Source organism: Perna viridis, chromosome 6 (genome assembly GCF_037379345.1).
Source record: "Perna viridis isolate PV_CMFRI_1.1 ecotype Kerala chromosome 6, ASM3737934v1, whole genome shotgun sequence".
NCBI classification, from domain to species: domain Eukaryota; kingdom Metazoa; phylum Mollusca; class Bivalvia; order Mytilida; family Mytilidae; genus Perna; species Perna viridis.
In genome coordinates, this window is record NC_142450.1 from 41930782 (window position 1) to 41958633 (window position 27852).

Here is a 27852-nt window from a genome sequence, read left to right on the forward strand (position 1 = left end):
GGCGACTCAATTAATATAATATCAAAACAAATGAACGAACAATTTTACCCTGTATGATCATTTTGACGAATGTTTTTGTAGTTTATTCTTCGATTGTTTTTACAATACATTTTTCAACTCCTACTTCTGCAAGCTTTGTCTTTTGAGCTCACCTGCCTTTCGGCCAGGTGGGCTATTGCTATCACTTGGCGTCTGTCGTCGTCCGTCGTCGTTAACAATTTTTATAACTCCTCTCCTCTTCTGAAACTGCTAGACCAATTGGGACCATACTTAGTATGAATTATTTTGTGGTATCCTGCAAAGAACTGATATGGGGATTTAGTATCCGTCGAAAAACATGGCCGTCGTTACTTAAAATTGAACTGTTAGACAGTAGTTTACGAGTATATCTCCAGCCCCGTGCAGGTCCGGGTGTTAAAAGAATAGGCCTGCAGCAGCGCTAAGCTTGTCGTATAAGGCGACTAAATAGTGCTCAGAAACCTAGCCGGGGGCTAGGCGCTCTGCCCACAGAGCAACTGGGAAGTGTGCCCCAGGTGGTGGAATGGGGTACCCCTGGCGTGTTAAATGCTGGGGTTGTCGGGCTATAATACGGAAAACCTGACCGCAAACCATTGTGGTGCACCGTGTTGGGAAAGATGCCACGTTCCTCGCACGTTAAAGAACACTGCTGGGGTATTCGATAGGAGTAGGAACCTTTGCGCTCCGCCACAGGAGGCTAAATTGCCCGACCTTACCCATCCCCCTTTTTTCCAGTGGCAATCAAAATTTGTCGACCCTATTGCCCTTGTGACCCATCCTTTTTTTTTCATTTCATGTTCATTTTATCATCCATTTCATGTTCATTGTCTGAATATAGCTGAAATATTGCTGCTCGGACGTTAAACCATAACAAACAAACAAACAAACGAGTATATCTCCAAAACCATTTGGTTTAATCAAATTTTGACTAGGATAAAGGTTATCAGCATGACGAGATCTATCGTTGGTCAAATGTCCGTTTAAGTCCATTGAGCCATGTTGCAATTAATGCCCTTTTTTACGTTTTGTTTTGCTATTTTTTAATGTTATTTCTTTCAAGCCCCGTGCAGGTCCAGGTGTCAAAAGAATAGGCCTGCAGCAGCTCTAAGTTTGTCGTAAAAGGTCACTAAATAATGCTCAGAAACCTAGCCGGGGACTAGGCGCTCTGCCCACAGAGCAGGTGGGATGTGTGCTCCAGGCGGTGGAATGGGGTACCCCTGGCGTGTTACATGCTGGGGTTGTCAGGCTGTAATACGGAAAACCTGACCGCAAACCATAGTGGTGCACCGTGTTGGGAAAGATGCCACTTTCCTCGCACGTTAAAGAACACTGCTGTGGTATTCGATAGGAGTAGGAACCGTTGCCCTCCGCCACAGCAGCCTAAATTGCCCGACCCTACCCACCTCTCCCTTTTATCTTGTGGCAATCAAAATTTGTCGATTTATTTGGGTTCCTTAAGGTTTTATAAATGGACCAGTATGTTGATATACGTATGTATCTAAATATGCGATAGATTAAATAACTTCTAGTTTTCAATTTTTAATATTTTTCAAAACAAAAAAATAACAAAGATTTACACTTTACAACTATATAACATTATACAAGTATACAAACACAATAGAAATGTAGGAACTTGTCAGAATGTATCCGATAATACACTGTTTGGCCATTTTAAGAATAAAAGATCCATTTCGTAAAATATGAAAAAAAAAAATGGAGGTGATTACAGCAATGGTGTAATCGTATACCACTTTTTTTTATCTTAAGACATTTGGGAAAAAAATATGAAAACAATGTTATTAAGAAAATATGCACATACAAGGCATAAAACACTGCTAAAGAAAAACCATGCATACAGTTCACTAAAATGGGAAGTTTAGAAATAGAGATAAAGGATATGATCGCACTAGAACAATGGAACTTCAGCTTTGGTAAGAAAAATGAGAGGAGTTAATTGCGGGTTTGCATGGAAGTTCGCAACTTTCTGGACACATTCCTTATACGGAGTACTACAGAAATCAACTTGACTACATGCACCACATTAACACTAGATACTAGACAATATTGTATGGAAACATGCTTAGGCTTTTTAATTTGGAAGTATGACACATGAAAAAACAAAAATCGTATGAAAAAATGTAAAACTTCGGACACTCAATCCAGAGACCTATGTGTAAGACAACAAGCTGATTTTCTTCGACAAATAGAAATCTAAATCGTTTAGATAGCTAAAATAGGAATGTTCTGTACAAACAAGTCATGACGTTTGATCCGTTCTGTACAAACAAGTCATGTCATTAGATCTTTTAAAGGCATTATGTTCTGTACAAACAAGACCCGTTGTTAAATCTTTTAAAGGCATAACAATCTGAACAAAAAAGTCACATCATTATATCATTTTAAGACATTACACTGTGTACAAACAAGTCATATCATTAGATATTTTTGTACAAATAAGTCATGTCATAAGATCCGTTTTGTATAAACAAGACCCGTCATAAGATATTTTGAAGGCATTACGTTCTGTGCAAACAAGTCATGTCTTTCGATCATTTTAAAGCATTACGTTCAGTACAAACAAGTCATTGCATTAGATATTTTTAAGGCATTATGTTCTGTGCGAACAAGTTACGTCATTAGATCTTTTTAAGGCATTACGTTCTTTACAAACAAGTCATGTCAATGCCTTTGTTTTTGAAAGTTCAAATCAATATGGAAAACGATGGAGATGATTCATACAAATTACCTGAAAGATGAAATTTTATCGTATAATATATTATTGTTAGGCCTTGAATGATTACAAACAAACATAACACTTGGATCGTAAAACAAACCTCTTTAAATAAGAATCGTAGATGAAACAAACGACGAATGTCAAATCTCGTGTTTCATAGTGGCATAATTGTATGTTAAATAGAGTCTTCATTGAATTTAGAAATCTGGAGTGATACATACATGATTTTAAATAATTATAAAAAAAACAATATTGTCAGAGTCGTTGTCTCGTAACGCTAGTTATAATATGAAATTCCACTTGATCGTTACGATATTAAAAAAAGTATTCTATTTTCTTCACTTTAAATTAAGTACTTTCGAGCATGTGACTCGAAACTGCTTATGCATGATTGCGTAAATAAGTGGATTTACAGCGTTGTTAACGTAGAACAAATGTTGTAGAAAATTTAAAAACACATTGAAAAAATGCGACTCTTTGCATTTCTCTTTTTCGCTGTCCGCTGAACCTATAGATATTACACGAAGTACGAAGAAGGGCATCCATGAAAGAATAAATACTAATGTTACGAATGACAACATTTTTGCTGCTTTAAGTTTGTCGGGTAATATTCTATTTGCCTCCAGTTGCTGACTTTTTAACGAGGAAATGTTTATTGTGGTGCCTAGATTAATGTTTGTGTTGTGTTTCTTCACTGACATACTGGACGTTTTCGTAACTGAGAATAATTGTGATGAACAAGATTTGGCTGACTCATTCTGTGGACTTACATTGTCATTTACGTGGATTCGTCTGGTTGTCTGCGGGTTAACCTTTCTACACTCATATGCCTTGCGAGCAACACAGGTATAAAAGACTACCAAAAGAGTACACGCAGTTATGTAGCACATGAACATTACTCCACCAAACATCATCTGGAATGACGACTTTTGAAAATAATTTGTAATATCACAGACATAACCATGTAGCTTTCTGTCAGCAACATCCATTATGATTTCCCGTTTTCCGTAGAACATTAAAATGGGTATGCTGAGGATTACACCTGTTACACAGCATCCCATCAAAATATGTTTTGCCCATAACTGATAGCGGAAGTATCTCAGTGGGAGACAAATAGCAACGAATCGATCAACTGAAACCATCAGAAGAATAGCTGTTGAAATGCAAAGGCTCGCATGGATTCCAAACTCGAGTATTTTGCATAATACGACCCAAGTCTGATTACAACAGTGAATCAGTTTAAAGATGACATACGGATGAACAGTTACCAAGGTTATAAGATCCACATATGCCAGGTAAAGAATAAATAGAACAGCAGTTGTCTTCTTTTTAAGTTTCGTGTAAACAATTATTACAAGAACGTTACCAAAGACGCCAGTTACAATGAGTAAAAGCATAAAAATAACAATTGGAATACTTTGAAGCAATATCGCATGATTTGCAGTCTCGACAAGACTGTTCCAACACCTTTCCCCATAAAAACATTCCAGACTTGTTTCATTGGAACCATTCATCTACAAATATGAATAAAGTTTATTAAAAAATTCTTCAATTATTCTTAAGTTATTTTTTAATTTCACTTTAATTTACTATATTAATGCTTGTTTAATAGAACAAAATCGGAAATTTTAAAACACACACACACAAAACCCTACTATTTTCAACTCTGTAAACAATTCTTAAATTGAATCTCAAGATACAATACTTTTACCGAGATACAAATGTGTTTTCTTTCTTATTTTGTTTGTCGTATATTTTGTGTCAATAAATGTTATATCATAAAATTCTTAACTGAAACAAAATTTCCGCATTTTTAAAATTTTACTTTATCAAATGTTGGTTATAAGTTAAATTTCGTTTTTAATATCAAATAATATTGAGATCCTTAAATAAACAACATTTTTGTTTGTTCGTAGGCGGTATTATTATTTTGTTACTCTATGTTGGACACAAATAGTCATAAAATATAAAAAAGACATCAAATATGAAGAAAATGAAAAAAAAACAAATAACAAAAAACAAACTGTCCATTACAGACATATATAACTGATTTGTTAAATTAAAAAAACATTTAACACGACATTCTTTGTTTTAAAACCATATTCAAGACGTTGTTATTAGAAATTGAAAAGACTTACTCAGTCGGTGTACACGGAGCATGACATTAAGTGTAGATTACACTCATGATCGAATTATTTCGCTTCTTCGTCATATGCTTATGTCTCAACAACACGTAAGAAATAAAAGATATTCGTGTGTTCTCTTTGCTTTCATCCAATGAAACGTATTTTGAAATTATGCTATACCTTATCACTTTTGCAATTATTGAAAGTTGCTGTTGGGTAAAACTGTCTTATTTTATTGAAATAAAATAGTCTGATACGATGCCTTAACCGTAAAATTATAACAAGTTATCAGACAGAAAGAAATGTATTACTCGTTCAATGAATTGAGAAACAATTATTCCTAAATCGGTAAGAATATATGCATTGAAGATATACACAAAGAGAAATATTGGTCATAATTGCATGTTTTTTTTTTTTTTTATCATTTCCAGCGTGCAAATAATTCGATGGCATCCTACATTTCAACTAAACTTGACTTAAAATTTCCGTTTAAAAGTTTTACAAAGTATCCTAATCATCAATGAAAACAAATGCATTGATGTTTTAGGCTAAACAGGAATATTGAAGACTAATTGTATAATAACGTCTTACCTTAGTCCGTTTGGTCGACGTGATAATATTAATATCTTGTGGAATATACTAAGCTCTATATTCTTAAACCGCTAATCATAGAATCAACCAATCACTGGTAGTGATGTCTCTAGACAGAACAAAAGTTTCGCGAAAAGGCTTGTAGACGTTACACGTGGGAAACACGAGAAAACAAGTAAACATCAAGAATCAATACTTCATTAACATCTTAATGACATGGTGTCCTTAATATGTGAGTTGTTGACGTGGTACATTAAAGACCTGAGACTGAGAGTATTTAAATCAGTGAAATCTATTAAACGTTTTCATTTTAGACCATTCCGGAGGTAATGAAAGTACACAGACAGGACAATTTAATGGTTGATGAGTTGCAAATCTCAATGGATTTGCATTTAGCTAAATAAATGAATGCATTTCAACAGATCACTTAAGATAATGAAATCTGTAATATTATGTTACATTGGAAGTTATTTATTTATCATATGATTATCATACAAACAAGAACGGGTGAAAACCCAAATAGTACGATTTTGCTTAGGTTCTATGTAAAGAACAACAATGGTACATAATTGCTTTTTTCTATATCAAAACGTATTATCACGCTTTTCACGTATTATTCTTTTAATAATTTAAAATATTACATGGAAAACAAAGTTATTTTTATTATCATATAGATGGCAGTGATTTATTGAATGTTCCAAGTGTAAAACTTTCGATAATTCACACAGTGAAATAAATTCGGTATTTTCACTCTCGCACTTTCTCCCGCCAAAACCTCACAACACGAATATCAATCCGCCGTTCGCAAAATTTAACATTTATGTTGAAAACAGAGACGAATAATTTAGGAAATCTATAAGGAATAAATAGGATAATTAAATGTCTATAGTGATTAACCAAAATTTGATCACTCGTGCCAAGAAGGCAGTAAGATTTAACGCGGAACAAGTTTCGCACACTCGTTAAATCTAGGCGTTCTATGGGGCTTGTTCCCATTTCGCCTTAGCTGTCAAATTCGGTACATAAGATTATTCCCAGTTCGCCTTAGTAAAATTTGAGGTGAACTAAGGTGAAATGGGAACTTGTGTAAACTTGTAATTTTAAGTGCAAGTTGTGTTTTTATAGCATTTAAACCTAATATACACATGTATATGTAAATCTTTATATTGTTTGTTGGTATTTGTGGTCAATTAATTTAATTTATTTTGTGAAGTGTTTAAATGGTATTAGTTGGGCGTTTGTCTGAATGTTTTTTTCTTTAAAGATGGCCTTTTCATTTTCTGATTTTAATCACTTTTCTTTTTTATGGATACCCTTAAAGAACAAAATTCAAAATAAATATCACTGACCACTTTGATAGCAACTTGACTCAGAGAAACACATCCAAATATTTATAAGCATAAAAGAATGAAGAGGCAAATTAAAATGTTCATACTAAACATACAACAAAGAATGAGCAAAATCGTAAATAAAAGCAGAATTCCTGCAGAACAAAATTAAAAACAACTGCAGAATACAGTATCAAGCTGAGGTCAGCGGGCACTATTGCAAAGGTTCATAGACCATATACAATAATCAGTGAAGCTTAAAGATGGTGAGGCTGCATCTCCAAAGTGAATTCTCTTTATGTATAAGCAAGTTATCGCTCAATTATATGATGTTTAGCTTATTTATTTAATTATCAATTATTTACGCTCCAAAATATACAATGTCAATTTATTGAATTCGCAAATAAATAAAGAATATGAGTTACACGTCTACATGTGTGTACATGTTTAATAAGTACTTCGATAGTAACTATTCAATTATATACATATACAGTCATTAGATTTGTTTAAAAATCATGTCTCATTTTCTAATATAATTATTTGTTGTTTTTTTTAATAGTCCCCGAATTGTATGTGTACTAGAATATGATTCAAATTATATATATTTTAGTAGTATCTTTTTTAAATGAATTTTTATCGAGACAAATCATAACTTTTAAATTAGTGGTTTAAAGGAAAAACCTATAAAAATTGATTTCATAATTATTTTGCCTTAATCATTGTAACAACACCACATTAGTTTAGTGTTTTGTTTTTTACAACATAAAAATATAAAAATTTCCATTTCGTCCTAGTACGTTTTTACCTATTTTTACCTGTAATTTACAGCTAAGGCGAAATGGGAACACACCTTCTTCAGCACTCGTGACCATATTTTGATTATTCATTCTTTCTAATAAATATCCTTTTATTCAATGATGCACCAACTGAGATGCATGTGTTTTGAATCATTTCAGTAAGTAACCAATATTTTATTTCAAATTCTAATTAAACAACCAAGGCAAGAGGAGAGGTTTGCTAGTAGATTATAAAAAGACCAACTAATCCGTATTTCCTGTATAACTACGAAGTCAATTTTGACGAAAGATAGTTCTATTATTGTTTTCATCTATTTTCTTTTCTCTGTGCTGTTACTCATTGAATAAAGGAATTTTCACATTGTCTATCAAGCCTTCATTTTAATTAGCACTTGCCATTATTAGCCTTACTACTTAAATATATCAGACTCAGAATCAGAATATTTTACTAAATCACATACCAATATAAACACAAATGTATATATATATTGGTACCCAGCCAAATATGGCTCATGAGACACTTTACTCAGATAAAAACCACAATTTTTAATTCATCAAGAAAATTTTGTTAAAACAGACATTAGTTACTACGATAAAACACACTTTATAAAGTTTTTGCCAAAAAAGGTTGAATCTTTTCATTTGTCATGAGAAAAATAAATTTATCTCTTAAAACAAATCTGAAAACCTTCATCAATTTGACAAACTTTTTCAAATCAAACATATATCAAGTCAGAATAAAAATTATAATTTAATAAAAAGTGCATTTCACCTTCTATACATACAATACAATATATTACAATACAATACAATACATTACAATATATACAAAAACGTTGATCTAAAGGAATTTTTGGCTTGGCATATCGCCCAGTTTCAACTGCTAACGGTAAACTGCCGCATCTAAAATCTGATAAAATTCTTCTATGATGTTTATTTAAAACATTTTTTACATAAAAATCAGAAAATAATTCATTTTTATATAATCTGTACGTACGTTACTTATTACCATTTGTCTCATTTCTATCATTAAACACATTATCAACCCAGTCTACCTTATCAATATCAAACAATTTATCTGTTATGACTTGTAATTTGTGACTTAAAAAAGGTCCATCTAAAATATTTACAATACCAATATCATTTGCCTTATCAATGCATTTCTTATCCCATGGCCTTCCTATATTAATACTCCATGTGTGCACTTTATGAGTCAAACATTGTCACTAGAAGATCGAACTCTCAGAAAAAAACGAAATGTGTCCAAGTATTGTTTCGACTTAGTGGTTCCAAAACCCATGTCACCTTGAGTTGCAATATTGGACGAGTTGGACGAACATCCTAGAAAACGTCTACATGCTTTATTTTGTATTGTCTGAATTTCTCTCCAATTTGTATGTCCCCATAATCCTGCACCATAGTATGAAACTGGTTCGACTAAGGTTTTGTATAGTTTAGTGAAAACTTCGTATGACATTGAGATGAATTTCGAATATAGCGCAGCGCAGCGGATTTTGATATCTCACACACAGTGTATTTATAGTCAAAGAATTCGTTCAAATTTAGTCCAAGGTATTTGTAAGTAGTAGCATAATCGAGAGTGACATTTCCACATTTAAATACGAATTGTGACACCGGTTTGTTCTTGGTTCGCAAGTGTATTATATTTGTTTTATCCTTATTTATCGTCATTCTCCATGTCATGCACCATGAATTAACACAATCTAGCATTCTTTGTAAACTTTGTTCGTCAGGAGCAATAAGTGTCAGATCATTCGCATATAAAAGTATGGAAAAATCAAGTCCGTCAACATCTACTCTTGCATTTAAAGCACGAATGTCATCAGCTAAAGCCCCGCGCAGGTCCGGGTGTCAAAAGAATAGGACTGTAGCAGCGCTAACCTTGTCGTAAAAGGCGACTAAATAGTGCTCAGAAACCTAACCGGGGTCCAGGAGCTCTGCCCACAGAGCAACTGGGTTGTGTGCCCCAGGAGGTAGAATGGGGCACCCCTGGCGTGTTACATGCTGGGGTTGTCAGGCTATAATACGGAAAACCTGACCGCAAACCATAGTGGTGCACCGTGTTGGGAAAGATGTCACGTTCCTCGCACGTTAAAGAACCCTGCTGTGGTACTCGATAGGAGTAGGAACCTTTGCGCTCCGCCACAGGAGGCTGAATTCCCCGAGCTTACCCGCCCCTCCCATTTTCGTGTGGCAATCATAATTTGTCGACCCTATTGTCCTTGCGTCCCATCCCTTTTTCATTTCATCATCATCATTTTTATCATCCCATTTCATGTTCATCGCCTGAATATAGCTGAAATATTGCTGCTCGGGCGTTAAACCCCAATAATCAATCATTTAATCAGTCATCAGCTAAATCATTTATGTATATCGAATATAGTGCAGGTGATAATTAACATTATCGCTATTTTGTTTAAAATCCCTTTGATCTTGCTGTACGATAATTTTCAAAAGGCCAGTCGAATGAGAATGAACATTATCGCTAGTTTCTATGTCCCCGCGTGACATACAAGCAACAGCGTAGCAATATTTGACGACACAAATAACCGTCTGTTTGTTTACTGCATATGAAATAATAGCTAATTTGTGGTAATATTTTCTAGTCTATAATGGAAAATGATTAAATACAGTAACTTACCGATTAGAATGAATAAATCCCAAAATCATTCCACAAATTTTAAACGCGACTGTCATAGTTAACCGATTTTTTTAAACAAATGTGCATCACAGCTGCACAACATATGTGACGTCTTGTAGCACGTCGCTGAAAAAAAAACCGAAAGGAAATTTTGCAGCGCTTATAAAACTTACATATTTAGGTCAAGAAAACTGACAATAAAAAACTAATACCTTACAATTCAGCAAAACAGCGATAAACATATTATTAAAAATTGTTTTCAACTCGCGGGAGTTTCTCATGCTCATCTCGTTAAGCATGAGAAACTCCCGCGAGTTGAAAAAATATTAAATAATCTAATATCCTTGCTTAACGCCAAATTGTACCGGAAATATATCAGTCTTCTAATTGCCGAGTTTTACACAGCTGTTGGTATTGCCATAAAGCGACTTGATAGCGTTCAAAAACGTTCCGGTTATACCAACATTCATGAGTTTATGCCACAATAAATCACGGTTTACATTGTCAAAAGCCTTCTTGGCATCAACGAATCATACAAAAGTGTCCTTTTTACGTATTTTCCTGTTTTTAATCATTGTTGATAGCACATACAGATGGTCCAAGCAGCTCCATTTCTTTCTAAACCCATTTTCCTCCTCTGCTAGAATATCGTTATTCCCTAACCAGTTAGTGAGTCTCTTATTCAATGTGTCTGCACAGATCTTACACGGTTCCGATATTAGCGATATAGGACGATATTGTAAGGGATCCATTGGATCAATTCTAGGTTTCGGCACTGCAGTTATAATACTATCCAATCATTCCCTTAAAACATGTCCCTCGGTAAAGCAGAATGTAATTATTTGGAAAAGAAGATCAATACAATGTCATTCCTTAAGATTTCACTGGGGATCTCATCGATACCAACGGACTTTCCAACTGTAGCCCGAAAAACAGCCTCCTTTACTTCATTTCGGTCCATGTCTCTGTTAAGATTACTAATATCGATATTGTTCACATAATTTTGATCGTTTTGGATTGTATTTCTAATGTCAGCTAGAAACTTATCATCGTATACATCGGCATTTGCGCTGTTGAATAGGGATTCATAATCGGTTTTCCATCGTTTTAAGACTGGGTCAATGTCACTTGTAACTTCACCGTTTTCGTTTCGCACTGTCTGTCTATCATTCGCCAAGTCTAGTTTTCCAGTAGATTTCCATAATTCCCTTGAGTTATTCGATCCCACTTCGTGCAACTTATTCTGTTATTTCAATTGATATTTCCGTTTCACTCTCCATGCTTGTTGCAATTCGTCATTTCAATACGGTTTCCTATCACACTTGTATAATTCGTTTGACGCACCTTGCTTAGTCACTTTGTATGTTTGTTCCGTCTCTTTAATCAGCAGAGTTTTCAGACTACCATTGGCAGAATCTACGTTTTGTCTATTTTCCAGATCGTTTTTCATTTTAGCTATTGTCTCATTCAACCATTTCTCCATATGCTCGTCTGAGAATAAGGTGTTCCTCAAAGCCTCAGTTTTAAATTTTCTAGGCGCTTTTGACTTGTGACAGTTCACTATTCGTCGTTTCTGTTTCGGTGAAAGTTTTTATAACACATTCTAACAATGAATGATCGGGAATTGACTCGTAGCCCACTAAATTCAGTCTTGTTGTAACATCGGACATTGTATGCACATTAAAATCAGATATATCGTTAATTTGGTCATGAGGGATAAGGACATAATCAACAACAGACTTTTCTTTACTTGAAATATTAGTAAACTAATTATTACTAATACGACCATTTATCATACATATATTACAATCAATTAAAAATTCAACAAGTAAGTTTTCATTTCTATTAGATATATCATCAATAACCTCTCTAATCTGTACATTATTAACATCTTCAATAAAATCTTGCAAATTACCACATCGTGCATTAAAATCTCCACAAATGTACATTTTACCAAAATTTTGTTACATACAGACTTTTTCTAATAACTTAGTGTAGAAATGTAAAGAGTCATTGTATGTAGAATTTTCTGGTGGTAAACAACATGAGCATATACAATATGAGTCCTCATTGTTGCTTAGTTTAATCCAAAGTATATCTTGAACTTCGTCGTTTAAAATATCGATTTTAAAATGCTCTAAAATATCATCTTTCACTAATATAGCAACACCACCTGAACCTTTTATACCCATCAACTTCAATAGAGTCAGTTTTTCTCAGAAAGGTTTTGCAGATACATAAAATATCAAAATCAAAACTATTTACAACTTGGCGTCTAAAGTTCAAGTGATCACAGTGGAGTGTTGACCATCCTCTTACGTTCCAAACACCAAGCACTAATGCCTCTGCCTCTTCCGCGGAACCCACTTCTCTGGACCGATGTCCATTCGTCTGCTCGATTCTCTTGACGGTTTTCGTTTTCATTGTCTGATCGTCTCTGGTTGCTTTCCTTCTTCTTTTACCATTTGTGAATACAAAGTCTTGCTCATGGCAAATTTCTTTTAATAACGTCCTGATATTGATTTGTTGTACACGTGCATCATGAGGGAATTCATTTTCAATGTATGCTTTACTATATTCTCGTGTTTGTTTTAGTGTTTTTCTTGTTTTTCATATGTTTGTCTTTCTGCTCTTTCGTCTCAACAGAAGCCATCACAATACCCGGATTTCTACCTTTGTTCTCCTTTCGCTCGGCTGATACAAGCTTAACATCTGACAACCTGAGACCATCTCCAATAACTGCGGTAACACAGTTCTTAGTAACCTCTGTGTCGGCCTGGACTTTCCGGTAACATTTTTATCACAAACTTTGTGTCATTTTCTGTTTGTTTTTTTTTTTTTTTTTTGTCTCTTTTAGCATTAGCCATGTTTACTGTTATCTCAGTACGGATCTCGCTGAGATCATTTTTCAGCTTATCAACAATACCGTCGATTCTCCTATTAAATATAGTCATCTTTGAATTAACATCATCTTAAACTTTTTCAACCTCAATAGCATCAATTGTTTTAAGTCCCCTAGTTCGCTTGAGATATTGTCTATTTTGACTCGCTTATTACTGTCGGAGTCAGATTCTGACACATTTTCTGATTGTTGAAGACTTCTTTTCAATGTATTTGTTGCATTGATTGTTCATTTTCTATAATTTCAATATTAGTTTGTTTGTTTACCTTTCTGCTCGCTTAATTTGATCCGCAATAATTATCCAGTGAATTACACACTGTAGATTATCAAAATATTATTAAATGTATTCAGTAGTTTATTAAAATCCTCTGAATTAGTTTTCTACTATCTCTATAAAGTTCATGTAACTACAGATACAACTTTCTATAATCACGGATATATATTAACCCACAAAATCAAACTTTTTTATCGCTTGTAAAATATATCAACATTCATTTAGGTAAGTACATGAACGATAATATTAGAATGGTAAGTAAGTAATTATTTAATATATATGATAACTGTTACATCGAATAAATATAATGTATCAAAGACCCGGCCCTTTGGACTTATAGTCACCTTATATTTAAATCATTTTATAAAGAAACAATAAGATAATCACGGATTGTCAGTAGAACATCTTTAACGTAAGGAAAAAAAAAAGAATTTGAAAAAAAATTGAAGTATTAAAAACAAAACACGTCTTAAATTGGAAGCTCGGACAATAAATCTTGCTAACTTCCTTGCATGTTCAGACATTAAAATATTCATCTTAGCAATAGTGTTCCTGAATGTATATTCATTAAAATTAAAAATATCATGAAACGTGTCATTCGAATGTTATTATAAAGATCACATTGTAATAGAAAATAGGTCTCTGACTCCGCGGTCTGTTGGTTACACAGTCTACACAGCCGATCCTCGATCTGTTCGAGAATATATGTCTCAATTCGGAGTGGTTAAATACCAAAGCGAAATTACGCTAAATGAGATTGCTCTGATTTGTTTAAGTTCAATGTCACATAACTCTCTAGTTTGAAATTGGTTTTAAAAGTTCTCTAAGTCCTCAGTTTCGAAACATTCTGTAAAGTCTGACCATATCACGGAGTACATTTCAAATATTTTCTGTTCTACAGTTTTTAAATCTATTGTTGACTTCGAGATGAAAAAATATCCATATCAAGCTGTTTAGTTAAAACATATTTTATTGCTAAAATTCACAGGCAATTGGATTGGACATAAGTTATACCAACTTACAAATGTCCTTTCCACATAATCAATTACAAATATTTTGTGAACACACGTCAGCAATAAAACATAATATACAATGTAAACAACTAGTTGTGACAAAACTGAATCATGAACAGTATATATGTTATCACTTGTCATTTCAATATATGTGGCAATAGTTATCTGAACTAAAAAAAGAGTATAAAAGAGCGAAAATATGAGAAATATTAAAAGGATGAAGTTAAAATTGCTTGCTGTGATCATCCTATGTCAAAACGCTCTGATTGTTTGATGAATAATTGAACTGATTGAACAATATCTTTGTTTAAGTCATCAGATAAGGTTTCATTTCCAAAAAGCAAAGTTTCGACTGATAATTCTGATAAAAAGGCAGTATTATTTTTCAATTGTTCTCGTGTCTCAAAATATAATGGGCATTCCAAAAGGTAACGTATGGCATCTTTAACCATCCAGCCGCAGACACAACCCGGATTATTCACAAAATTAACACGGAATAGATCTGCATTCAGGGCACTACACCTATTTCTAAGTTTCGAGTGTAGGATATTAAATAATCTACAACCTGTGAAATAATAAGAAGGAGGTTTATTATATATTTCAAATCGGTTTGCTTTTTTGAGTCTAGAAATGGTTGGAAGATTGCGTATATTTGATTCCAAATTTTTCCAAAGTCTAATCGCGGACGGGAAAAAGAGTTGGAAAATAACTGTAATCTTGTAATTGGTTGCCGATAGTCAGAATCAGTTCGCAAGTTTCTTTGCCTTAAATCTCGTTGATACCGTGATAAACAGTCATTAAGATAAAATGGACAGTCTTGATGGTGAATTTTATAAAACAAACTAAGTTTTCTTTTTTTCCTTCTAGATGGAATGGTTTCCCACCCAGTTTCAAAATATAAGGAATATATATTTGCATATTTTGGAAGACCAGTGACAATTCTTGCAGCCTCATGTAGCACTCGTTCAATTTTGTTCATATCATCTTGTGTACAACCATCCCAAAGTTCACATGCATATTCCAACATGGGTGCAATATAGGCAAAGTAATTTTTTTCCAGGTTCTGTCTACTAAGAATAAATTTAAATTTACGCAGCATGGAAAGTTGATTGGAAGTGCTTTTTACTATATTTTGAATATGAGTCCATTTACAATTTGAATGAAATGTAACACCTAAGTGTTTATGATCAACTGATCATTGAATCTAATACTTGGTCTATCTGGTTGCCGATTTGTAGAAAATAACAAATATTCTGTTTTTTTTTTGGGATTAAAATTTTCTAGCCAGTTTTTTGACCGGTTATTTATCTTTTCTAAATCTGAGTTGATGTTTTCTTAAATTTGATTTATATTTCCGGAGGCATATGACAGTGATGTATCATCAGCAAATAACCTGGATAGACTTATGGTATTGTCAGCAATGTCATTTATATACAATATGAAAAAAGGGTCCTAGCACTGACCCTTGAAGAACACCTCCTTTAATAGTAACTATATCTGATAGACAATTTCCTATTAATACCTTTTGGTTGCTGTTTGCCATATAATTTTCAATCCATTTTAATAAATTTCCAGATATATCACATGCCTTTATCTTTTGTATTAAACCTTTGTGCCAAACGCGGTCAAACGCTTTCGATATATCACCAAAAAAAATAGTGCATATAATTTGTTTCTTTTCAAGAGCTAGACTAATATTATGATAAATTTCAATCAATTAATGAACTGTAGAGTGTCCATGCATAAATCCAGATTGGAACCGGTAAATTAAGGAATTATCTACCAGAAAGTTATACATATATTTGTAAATAACACGTTCGAAGACTTTGGAAATTGGTCTATAATTAGTTGGATCTGATTTTGACCCTTTTTTTAAAAGAGCTAGTACATTAGCAGATTTCCAGGTAGACGGATATTTACCATCCCTTAGTGATTTGTTGAATATAATACGCAGGGGATAACATATAGTTGAAGCAGTATATTTTAACATATGATGGCTAATACAATCATTGCCAGTAGCTTTGCCTAACTATAGCTTCTCAAGAACATCTTGCACTTCATTGGGGTTAATTTGATCAATATCTAGATTATTTACATAACGAGTTCCAAAATGTGGTGGATCATGGTATGAATTGTCTGTGTTGGATATCGAACAAAAGAATTCGTTAAGCAGATTTGCCTATTCTTTTTCATTTCCTATGAATTCACCTGTATTGTTTATTAGGGGAGGAATGTTTTGGGCTTTGTATTCACCTCCGAGTTTCTTTTAAACTAAACTCCAGTAGGATTTTGGATTTATTGATTTTTCTTTGTCGAGAAGTTCATTTACATCAGAAAAAAGAAATTTCACACTCATCGGACACTAAAATAGGGTCAAGTAATGCCCCTTGACGCGTAGCTTCGGAAAAACAATTTTTCAAATTAAAAATATTCATTATTTCATTCAGAACATGGTTTCTTTCAACCAATAAATTAACAATTAAATCACCAGTAATCAGTATTTCGAAGGCTTTTTCCAGTGACGCATGGAAGTTATCCCAAAAAGGCACTGTTGCTTCCGGTGTCCTATAAAGAACACATACCAATATCTTATATCTGGGAAATGTTAGTTCGAACCAGATTAACTCGCCATTCACGAAATCCAAATCAAGTCTTCGTTCGGCATGTAAATGATCAGCAATATAAACCATTACTCCGCCCCCAAAACAATTTTGGAAATCAAGTTTATTTCGTACACTTCTCGCATTCAGATGGAAAATGTTTATTTCATGTACATTTTCTGTTGGACCAGAATTCTCCACATCATTACTTAACAAAATTAATTGCATGAGAAACAGGGTGTAAAAATGTTCTGATAAAATGATCCAAAAATATTTTTATATAAAAATAAAGGTACAGTTCTTGCATATTTTCCAGCTGACAACAGGAAGAATAAGACACCATATACTAAGTAAAGAAAACAATTCGGGATGTGAAGAAAGACTTTTCTAGAAACTGACCTTAATCTGAGATAAAAAAAATACCTATCGCCATCCTGTAGGACAAAAATCACTACCCACTATAATAATAATATTTTGAGTTCAAAATGTCCTGAACAGGATGGCGGTACAATTCAAAATATTTAATATCATGTTCAATACCAATAACAAAATATGCGGAGAAGATAGGAAATGACAAGTAAGCACAAAAAGGTGAATATACAATACAATGCACAAATCTAGGATGAACAATAAAAAAACGTTTGTATGATTATCATGTTTAAAGAAGAAGAAATGTAGATCAGCGGAACTGGAATTTACGAATACATGTACCTGATCAATTAAAACTATTCTTCATAGATAGATCAGCCTTTATTACTCAATATAAATGTATTTCAAAGTGTAATTAGGACCATTCACGTGTTTTCTCGTATGCTCAATAAGGCGGGTAATTGACCTCAATTAATACTTATAAACCGGTAGGTTGTTTCCACTAAGACACCTTAAAATAAGTATTCAAGTATAGCCGCAACAGGAATTATATCATAAAAAGTGTTTCCGAAATTGAGCAATTGGATTAAGGAGGATTTTAGCAATCAAGTTGTAAAGTAAATACTATTCACATTTTACAATTTTTAGATTGTTATTGGTCAGAGTTCAATAATAAGAACAACAACATAAACAAGGCTACCAGGTGTTCTTATGTCAGTTCCGGTAACAAAATTAGTCATATTTTTAAGACTTTTGGATCTGTGTCTGTTAAGCTGCTTTCTGTGTTATTGCCTGATGGAAATAGCTGAGGCAAATGTGAAATATCATAATCAGATGTTATCATTCTGGGTTTTTTTGCTGTTGATACCGAGAGCCAATACACGACCGTCGTACGACAAACATGCCTCAATTAGGTTTTTAAAACGAAGCTTGTTTAGTTCATCCATGAATCGTTGTCGTCTAGTCTTCAGGTTTTCAGTTATGAATAACTTATCTGGGTCGTCTTTTAGTTTCTTTTTAACCCTGAAGACGGCATTTCTTTGACGGTAAGAAATAAATCGTGCTACCACACTAACTTTGTTGTTACGCACTTTTCCGATGGGATGTGTTCTACCTTTATCATTCAGCCTAATGGGTATCTCCAGCTTTTCATTACGGATATCCGTAACAATTTTGTCAGTATCCATGTCCCTTTTGTGGGTCAGGGAAGGGTATATTATGGAATCTCAGACTAGTATGTCTACTATACTGTTCTTGTTCGTCTAGTCGCCAGTCAAGATCAGTTACTTGATGGTTTAAGTCTTTGATCTCATTTTGAAGTTCATTAATAGTTTCGTTTTGACCAATTATTATTCTTTCATTCATTTTTATTTGGGCTTCATTTTCTATAATTACATGAGCATGACATGAGCTGTAATTGTTTTTTTATTTGATTCTATAATCGTAGCCTGTTCTTTGACAGTTTTTGCAATGGTTCTACAGCATCTCTAATTAGTGAATTGTACTTTTCATCCAGGCTTTTAATAACAGAATCACAAATTTTCGGAACTAGTTTTTCAATAAATTCATCATCTTTAAATATGGTGCCTATTAGTTAATGGATGTCAAATTTTGTGGGCAACTCAGGTTGAGGTTGGGATTGATGAGTCCTTCTACTATCATCATGATCAACTTCAATGGTTTCTTCTTCAGGAGTTAAGTCTGATGAGTAGCTACCTTATCATTGTTTTGTTTGCATCTCTGTTTCTTTGACATTGCCGGGTAAATCATCAGGACTAATAGGGTAATCACGTTTTAAAGCTTGTGATTTCTTCTCAGGAGTATCAACAGGAGTATCAATGTTTACATTCGTGTCCGCCATATTTGCATGTACATGAATATTGGTTGCGTACATTTACATTAGAAGGTCTTTTGAATGTTCAAATTTCTATTTAATTCTACTTTATTCTGATTGGCATTAGTTTATGTCATCCATAGAATACTATCGCAGCTGATTTTAACTGCTAGAACCACATATTTGAGTTACATTTCCAGTTTTTAACGCTCTCACAATTTACAAACCTGCCATTGCTGACGCATGCCATGACAAGCTGTTGAAGTATATATTTCATGTCACTACACCAGTTGTTCGTACACTTTATATAGTCCAATTCAAACAGCATTCTTGTGATTCCATCACCATCAAACGAAAGTACTCTGTTCCAGAATTTCAACATATTTATCCACCGACGGTATGTACTTGGTAACCAGCCGACATCTCCTTGAAGTACAAGAAAAGGAGCAAAACGATGGACTCCAAGGAAGTAGCGGACTGCACGATTTTGAATATTGTCAATTGAGTTAAATTTCCTGAAGCCCAAACTACTGATGAATAATCTAAAATCGATACAACACATGATACAAAAAGTTTCTCAAATGACTGAAATCCAAAGTCTTTAAAACTATGTATAGAAGATATAATTGGCCCAGGTACCCGTCCTCCAGCTTTGGCAAGGTTTTCAGCATTAATAGTTAAATTACCATTGTAAGTAAATACTACACCAAGGTATTTATAGCTGTCAACAATTTCGAGTATATTGCCACCCACGGAGAATAAAAATTCTGTTTGTTTCGCTTTTGCATTTCTGAAGTGGATGGATTTTGTCTTGTCAGTATTTATTAGAACACGCCATCGTTTACACCATGTGTGTAATGTGTCTAGCATACACTGTAGATTTTCAGGAGAATTTGCAAGAAAAATTATGTCATTAGCGTTTAAAAGAGCGGATTTCCTTCCGCCTAAATCTAGTCCTATGTTCAGGTTATTCATAACGGACACAAAATCATTAATAAAGATGGAAAAAAGCGCAGGATACAGATTATCACCTTGTTTGACTCCAGTTTTACAACTGAACCATGATGTCAATTTTCCGTTGAGCCTCACACAGGATTCCGAGCTTTGATACACACATTTAATAGAGTTGTATAGTTTCCCATTCACATTATTAAGTAGCAGTTTGTAAAGCATCATGTCTCTATCTATGAAATCAAAGCATTCCTTTAATTCTATAAAAGCAGCACAGACCGATTTGTTCTTTCTGATTATTCTATTTAACGAAAAGATATGATCCTCATGATCTATTCCGTCTGAACCCATTTTGCTTGTCTGCCAATATATCATTGTTCTCAAGATAAGCTACTAGGCTTTTATTAATAAAAGCACTGTACAGTTTGCTTACTCATGTTTAAAGACTGACCCCTGTGTAATTCATTGGCAGTCGTAAGTCCGACGCTGGGTCTTTCACAATCGGACATATAATAGCCTTAAATAGATGGGATAATTGACGTGTCAAACACGAGTTGCAATAGTTCATGTATAGCATCGATTACCGGTTGATATTTCAAAACGCAATACGGTATTTCATCATAGCCATATGCTGATTTCGACTTAGCATTTATTACTACACCTGTTATTTCATCAATAGAAATGTTACAGTTCAATTCTTCGCTCGCTTCGAATACGGGTCCCCATATTAGACTCTAATAAATGTTTATGGATCATTGATCTATCGTAGTGTTCAGTTTCAAATTCATCACTATTACTTCCATTATAAAGACGTTCCATCGATCAAGTACTTCGTGTTCCTCTCTCCTTACGCCGCCATTTTCGGTAACAACCTCCATTGGTATTTTTTTTCCGACACGTGGTCCTAGTTTTCCTATTCTATCCCAAAAATCATTCGGATTTGTTGTTGAGATAGACTCGATCTCTGTTGACACCGTCCTGCGAAATTCTCGTTTACTTCGTCGTAAAGTTTTGTTGAAAGTATCTCTTGATTCACAATAATCACGTCTCAATGCTGCTCTAATGTTTCGACTACCGTTGAAGTGAAGAAATGTCTTCTATTTCTGACACATTACTTTCCAGATATTTGTTAAAGTTTCATTCCAGTATAGTCTTTTAATTTTGAGTCGCTAACTTGATCGACAAATTCCGGGTTTAGGAATATTTTCGTTTATTTTACACAAAATAACAGAACACAAGTTATCGTAAACCCGGTCTATATCATCCTGAGACTCTCGACATCGTTCGATTTGATTGATTACATTTAGCAATGCTGATCAACTTATATCACTATTCATGACCTCCAATGGGATTCGATCAAGCTTGAAGCGCGGTCTTTGTTCTTTTTTATATTTACTATCGGTATCTATGTCTACACAGTGTCCAATACTGAATTCGCAAAATATAAAAGAGTGGTCCGGAACCTTGGATTTATCTCCAATTAGACTATGCAACTGATGTTCGTGGACAATCTCTTGGGGAGTTTGTACTTTGAATGACTTAATACGTGTAAATATGTCCTGGGTATGCATATATAGTCCACCACCGCCTTTCCGTTTTTTAGAAATTGAAGTATAGTTATCATGATCTGATAATCGGCCATTTAGAATACAAAACTTTGCCTCATTTAGAAAATCAATGAAGTCATGACCGCACTTGTTTATAATATTGTCAATTAGTTTTCGTTTCGGTATGTCATCAACCTCTGATAAAATGTCGCTTCAATTTCCAATTCTCGAGTTAAAGTCTCCAACTAAAAACACGCCATTGTTATCATTGTAATATATACTTGTGACAGCAGGTGCGAGAAAAAGTTCTTTGCGTTCCGGCCACGATTTGAATTTGCAGGCGGCAAATAACGCGCAAAGATCAAAAACTCTAACTCCGAACTGCGGTGAATATACTTTAAACCCAAGATGCCGTCAAAACTCTTATCAATTATGCTTACTGAAAACAGTTCAAGTATCCATGTTTTAACTAAAACTCCAACACCACCAGAGCCTTTTGACGCCTTTCTATGAATGTCTATTAAACCCTAACCACGTGTATCCCGGAATCTCTATTTTGCTATTGTTTATTAAGTGAGTCTCACATATAGAAATAATATTACATTCAACATTCTCAATAACTTTAGTTCTGAGCAAACTGTTTTCTTTTGTCCATCCATAAATATTCAAATGACCTATCTTGACAGTGTCTTGGGCCGGAAAAAAATGCTAGGCGTGACCGTTTCTGTTCTCCTCACGATGATTACTTTGTTCAGTTCGCTGTTTAATCCGACCATTTGCATTGACTCGCAATGTTTTACCTTGTTCTTGCGGCAAGTTTCGTATGAATGCACGAACATTTGTCTCAATTAGTCTCCCTATTCTTTATTTACTGCTTTTGATGAAAAGGTTTTTGTATTCATTACTGTTCTTTAGTACCATCTTATTTCGCAGAACTCTGATTTTCTCATCTCTACTACGAAAACTGATTTTGACTAACCCAGATCTATCTCTTAATCGGGGCGGTAGGCGTGTTGTGTCAATTACTTCTACATTCCGCGACACGTCTTCACCTAAAGCCTCTATGAGATTGTTCGCTTTTTGAACTAAATCTTCAGTATCTGTAAACTGAAGGCCGGTCACCACGACAGTAATATCTGTATTATCTAACGGGTTTGGCACTGTTTTGATTGCATGATTACCGTTACCTTTATTGTGAACATTGGTCATTTTCTCACCTTGTGCTCAAGGTTGTCTACCCGTGTTTGTATAGACTAGACGGTAGTCTATAGCTGCTCGATACGCTTGGATTCTCTGTGAATGTCTAGTGACAACCCGTCGCGTAGAGCGCGTATTTTAGTATCAACACTAGCCATTAATTCAGTCCCAAGTCTATCTAATTTGGATTCAAACACACGTCTCATATTTTCTTGGCTTGTAAGCAGTCCTTGTATAGAGGAAATTACAGTATCTAGTTTTTTTTTATCTAATTTCTCGGAAACTGTTTTATCGAGATCTGTTTCTTTTTGCGTCACACTTTTACCACCCGTTGCCACGTTCGATTTGGTTATTGATTCAGGATTTAAAGTGATTTCAAATACAGAATTGTCAAGTTCTTCCGAACTATATAATATCTTGTTTGTTTGACTCAATACTTCACTCACTACAGTACTGTTCTCGTCTTCGTCTGTCCTTTGGTGTTCCGAGGTCACTTGCGAGTCGTTATCACTACTACTACTCTTATTCCAATCACGTGACTATAGAATATATGATTAATTAGAGTTTTCTATCGTTTTCTCGTTCATTCAAAGATGTCAGGTTAATTGGACATTTTTTTCTGTTTATGTCCACATGGTTTTTCTTATATCTTAGGTATTTGCATACCACTTCAGAGAGTATATGTTAATGTAAGCAATACTTTTTTGAAAACGAAGACACGAAATCAAGCTACAAGCAAATAGGGATCGGAAAACAAGCGACACTGCACTTTCATAAATTCTTTGCCGAAATTACGATCAGGGATGGTATTCTTTGACAATAAAAAATATATACACATGTATAATTTGGTGACCAGTTGTATAAATAATAAAGCTACATAAACAACAACTATAAATGAATAAATACAATGTTAACAATTTGATGATGCACATCTATTTGACTACAATATAATCTTTATTGGAAGGTTCTAAGTAGGAAAATAACAGTTGTGAATGATAGGGTGACCTAGTAAGTTGTACATGATAGGGTAACCTAGTAAGTTGTGAATGATAGGGTGACCTAGTAATAAAAAAAACAAAAAACAAAAAACAAAAAAAACAAAAAACAAAAAAACTCAAGATGACTGTTTAGTAATTTCGTAATTTCGTCATTTATAAACAAATTGATATTGATTTACATTCAGAGCGTTATACCGTTATACCGACAACGTTAGAGAACGTTATACCGTTATACCGACAACGATAGAAAAATAACAACAAAGAAAAATAATCACATAAACTAAAATAAGTATATGCCTATATTCCATTCCACATTAAGACCTATCATTTGTCAGTATTTCTATATTTTATATATATGTTATATTTATTTTAATGCGTAAGACTTTAAAAAAGTATGTGGTTTGTCACATCCGGTTTCAAGTAAAAGTTCAGAACAGGATACATTTATAATATTCTATAATTTTTGTGAAAGCTATAAATTCGGAAGAATATGATAGGTTGTTTTTATTTTCATATGTAACCTATACATTGATCAAATGCATACCTAGGCGAACTGCTCAGTTTTATCAAAGACTAGATTTCATACCTTATCTACAGCGGTGCCAAAATTATCAAAATATTTCCATTATAGTCTCGAAAGGGTTTTTTCTACTTAATGCACAATTTCAAACAAAATATGCCTAGGGCGACAGTCTGGTTGACGTCGTATGATACCATACATAACACACAAATTTTACGGGAGAAAATACGCAAGATCACTAGATCTTGTTTCGGAAATTTTTATAAAGCTCACAATTTTAAGTCTGTATTTAGATTGTTTTTCAACATGTCTAGAGATTTATCCACAAAGAGGGATAATTGTAACTTACAGAAAGTTTATTTTATACATACTCTAGGGTACTGTGATACAGCGCATTCCGTAGTATGGTTCTGTTTAACACATTCTTCTGTACTTTTAACATTTTTACAGTCCATACATGTAAAATCTCCGAACATGTCACCTGTATGAAGGTAAACAGATTGTTAATTAGATAACCGTCCTGGTCCAATGTTTTGCTCACAAGAATTTAAACTAAAAATTGCCTCACTAAAGTCACATTTTGTAATATGTTGTGTAATCAGTAATCAGTTAATCAAAATTTCGGTTATAGATATAAATAATTACTGAGTAACTTATGGATATACATTACGATTTGCTCTTGTTTTTGTGTACATCAAAGCTCTCTGTTTCTTTGGTGACATGTCTTAACGGCATATTAATTATGCTACAAAGGCGACCGATAGTCAAAATAAGTCATGTCCTTCATATTAAAAAAATATCTGACAATGTCGGCTTAAAAATAAGTTATCAGGAGTAAAGCTACGTTCTATGGGATACCCTTCAGTTGTTTGTGTTCCTATTGGGTTCTCTTCTTCAGTAAACGTTCAGGGACACAGAAAAAAAACATGCAACAAAAGTTTTTCATGTTTAAAAAATACCTAAAAAACATATGTTTATCATATGTTTTTGTATGTTTAGGATCAACATAAAAACAGACAAAAAAGTAATTTAAAAATATTAAGCATATGGTATTTATATGTCTTCAAAGGGATTTCACATACGAAAAGAGTTTGTACGAAAACATGATTTCATGTTTTTTAAAAGCACAAAACCATAGTTTACCATTCCATCTCTAAACATATGTTTCCATGTGTTTTAAAACATGGTGTACTTTTTCCTGTGGACTGCTGTAGTGTACTCAATATTTTTACTCGCTATCAATTTAGAATTTTTTTAAAAACTTTTTTTTATACATTTATCAATTAGAATATAGAAGTCCAAGATTTTTACTTGTACAAGTCCCAAACTGGTTGTCCTTCATAGCAGTCAACTTGATATTGGTTCCAGCACAGTTCCCAGACTGAACCATTAAATTTCCAATTCTGGCATCTAAGGCTTGTCTAAATGCTCTCATCTCACAGTCACAATTGAGTGGATTGTTGGTTATTGCTCTAAAAAAATTATAAGAATATCAATGAATAATTTAGAATAATCGTTTTAGTGACCGAAAGTTGCTTTTTATATGAAAAATCAAAGTATATGTTCGAAAATATCTATTTAGGGTATCATAAAAATTGTAAAAATGTTCAACCATGTCTATAAGCAAATATCGTCATCTAAACGATACATATCACATCATTCATTTTATAGCGAAAGTATAATCTAGATATTCATAATACAGAAAATTGTTGAGCATTATCATCATACAAATATTGATTTACAAATAACTGAGAGAAAATAAGCTTTATGGTTGAATGGTTTTGGACTGCACACTGTAAAGACTTCCTACAAACTTCAGTGCTTTTTACTGCGAGTTTCCTACGAAAGTCATAAAAATGCAAATCAGCAAACGAGAAAAAACTAGTATATAAACAGGACACGAAATAGGAATTAAATGTGTAAAGCAAGTGTCACTTACAACTGTCCTAAAGTTGGTAGTCGCATAGGTACAAAACGTTGGATATTGGCTATGGAATTGGATGATAAATCTCTGAAAAATTGATACAAACAAAAACTGTTACCATGTCCCATAGAAAACCCAAACGATTCATGAAAGACAATGCATTGGTGTTCATCAATCTATGATATTCCTTCTTTTCAATTTTGTGCTAGATAGCATATATATATATATGAATAAGGGTCTGAAAAATTCCCAACGATGTGAGAACTGTCAAATTTGCAAAGCAAATTTTGGTCGTTCCCTCCGCGGGACTCGAACTCGTACCGCTATTACATCTGTGGCAACACCGCCTGCACAAAGTCCAGCGCCCTAGACCATTCGGCCGGCTAGGCTATAAAATATCACTTTCACAGGCCGTGTCATTCCTCCTCGTAGGATTACTCTAAGGCTGTAACTTAGTAAACGATGTATGGTATACGAGATACTTATTTTATATAAAAGTAGATAAATTTAATTAATGTTTTCCCAAAACAAAGCATGCAAAACGCACGAAACCAAAACAAAAATGAACACTTTTTATTATAGATCTGTCTTTCATAAAGTTAAGATATCTAATTTTCTTATTTCATGTTTTGTCAACATAGACGAAATATGGCCTTAATTAAGAGGCTAAAGACGTAGATATAGACAATATCAAAACATGAAACGAAAAGTTTTGGTGGTTGGCGTGCATATAATGTACATTCGTCACGCTTTTAATTCGAACACTTCTAAATATGCAGTTTCGCCACCCCATCTTCAAATAGGAACAAAATCTATTATCGCACTGGATGGCGTAAATATCTGTCAATGTCTTTAAACTACCACCAATCGTTATAGGTATAATTGTCTGCTTTCTAACCACATTATTTAGTGTTGTTGGTGTATTTGATTGAGTGTTGTAGAATTTAATATAGCATTCTGAGTAATGAATTAGTTTTATCATAGAGGTGTTTGTGACATGGGCTTCAAACATAACTTTACGGAGTACAGGCTACAGTCAATACCCAGCCCTATTGACTGGTGGAACAATTATACCTTTGTCATGTGCACAGTGTAAATATAACTTCAGAGAAAAGTTATAAAGTTCCTTATTGTACATTGTCTTTATATTATATTTTATTAAATAAGCATGTAGAACATTCATTTGAAATTCTCAAATCACTCGGTTGTGATTCATGTCTATTCATCTACATAGTCAACTACATGTGAAGGGAACACTTTAACAGCGACTGCTTTCAGTCCTCTTTTCTCAGTGCTTTAGCACTTTGACCTATGTTTTAAGGTATGAGAACGTACGTGTATTCCAACACGTCAATAGTTTTTAATGTTGCAAAGATTTGCTTTCTCACGAGATTAAATTACTCTTATTAAAGTTATCACTTTTAATCTCATTATTTTTAAGTATTGATTACAATGAAAGATTTGATA

At 33.7% G+C, this 27852-nt stretch overlaps 1 protein-coding gene across 2 annotated transcripts in view; it reads right to left on the reverse strand.

Annotated features, from left to right (window-relative positions):
* Positions 1-27852, reverse strand: part of LOC148615026 (adhesion G protein-coupled receptor G6-like) — a 69368-nt gene that overhangs the window by 27972 nt on the left and 13544 nt on the right. For both annotated transcript variants that reach the window (XM_088589621.1, XM_088589622.1), the window contains 3 exons: positions 26401-26472; positions 25773-25933; positions 24833-24942 (listed from right to left, as the gene is read on the reverse strand). In XM_088589621.1, coding sequence (XP_088445747.1) covers positions 24833-24942; positions 25773-25933; positions 26401-26472 — 343 coding nt within the window. The remainder of the gene's footprint in view (positions 1-24832; positions 24943-25772; positions 25934-26400; positions 26473-27852) is intronic.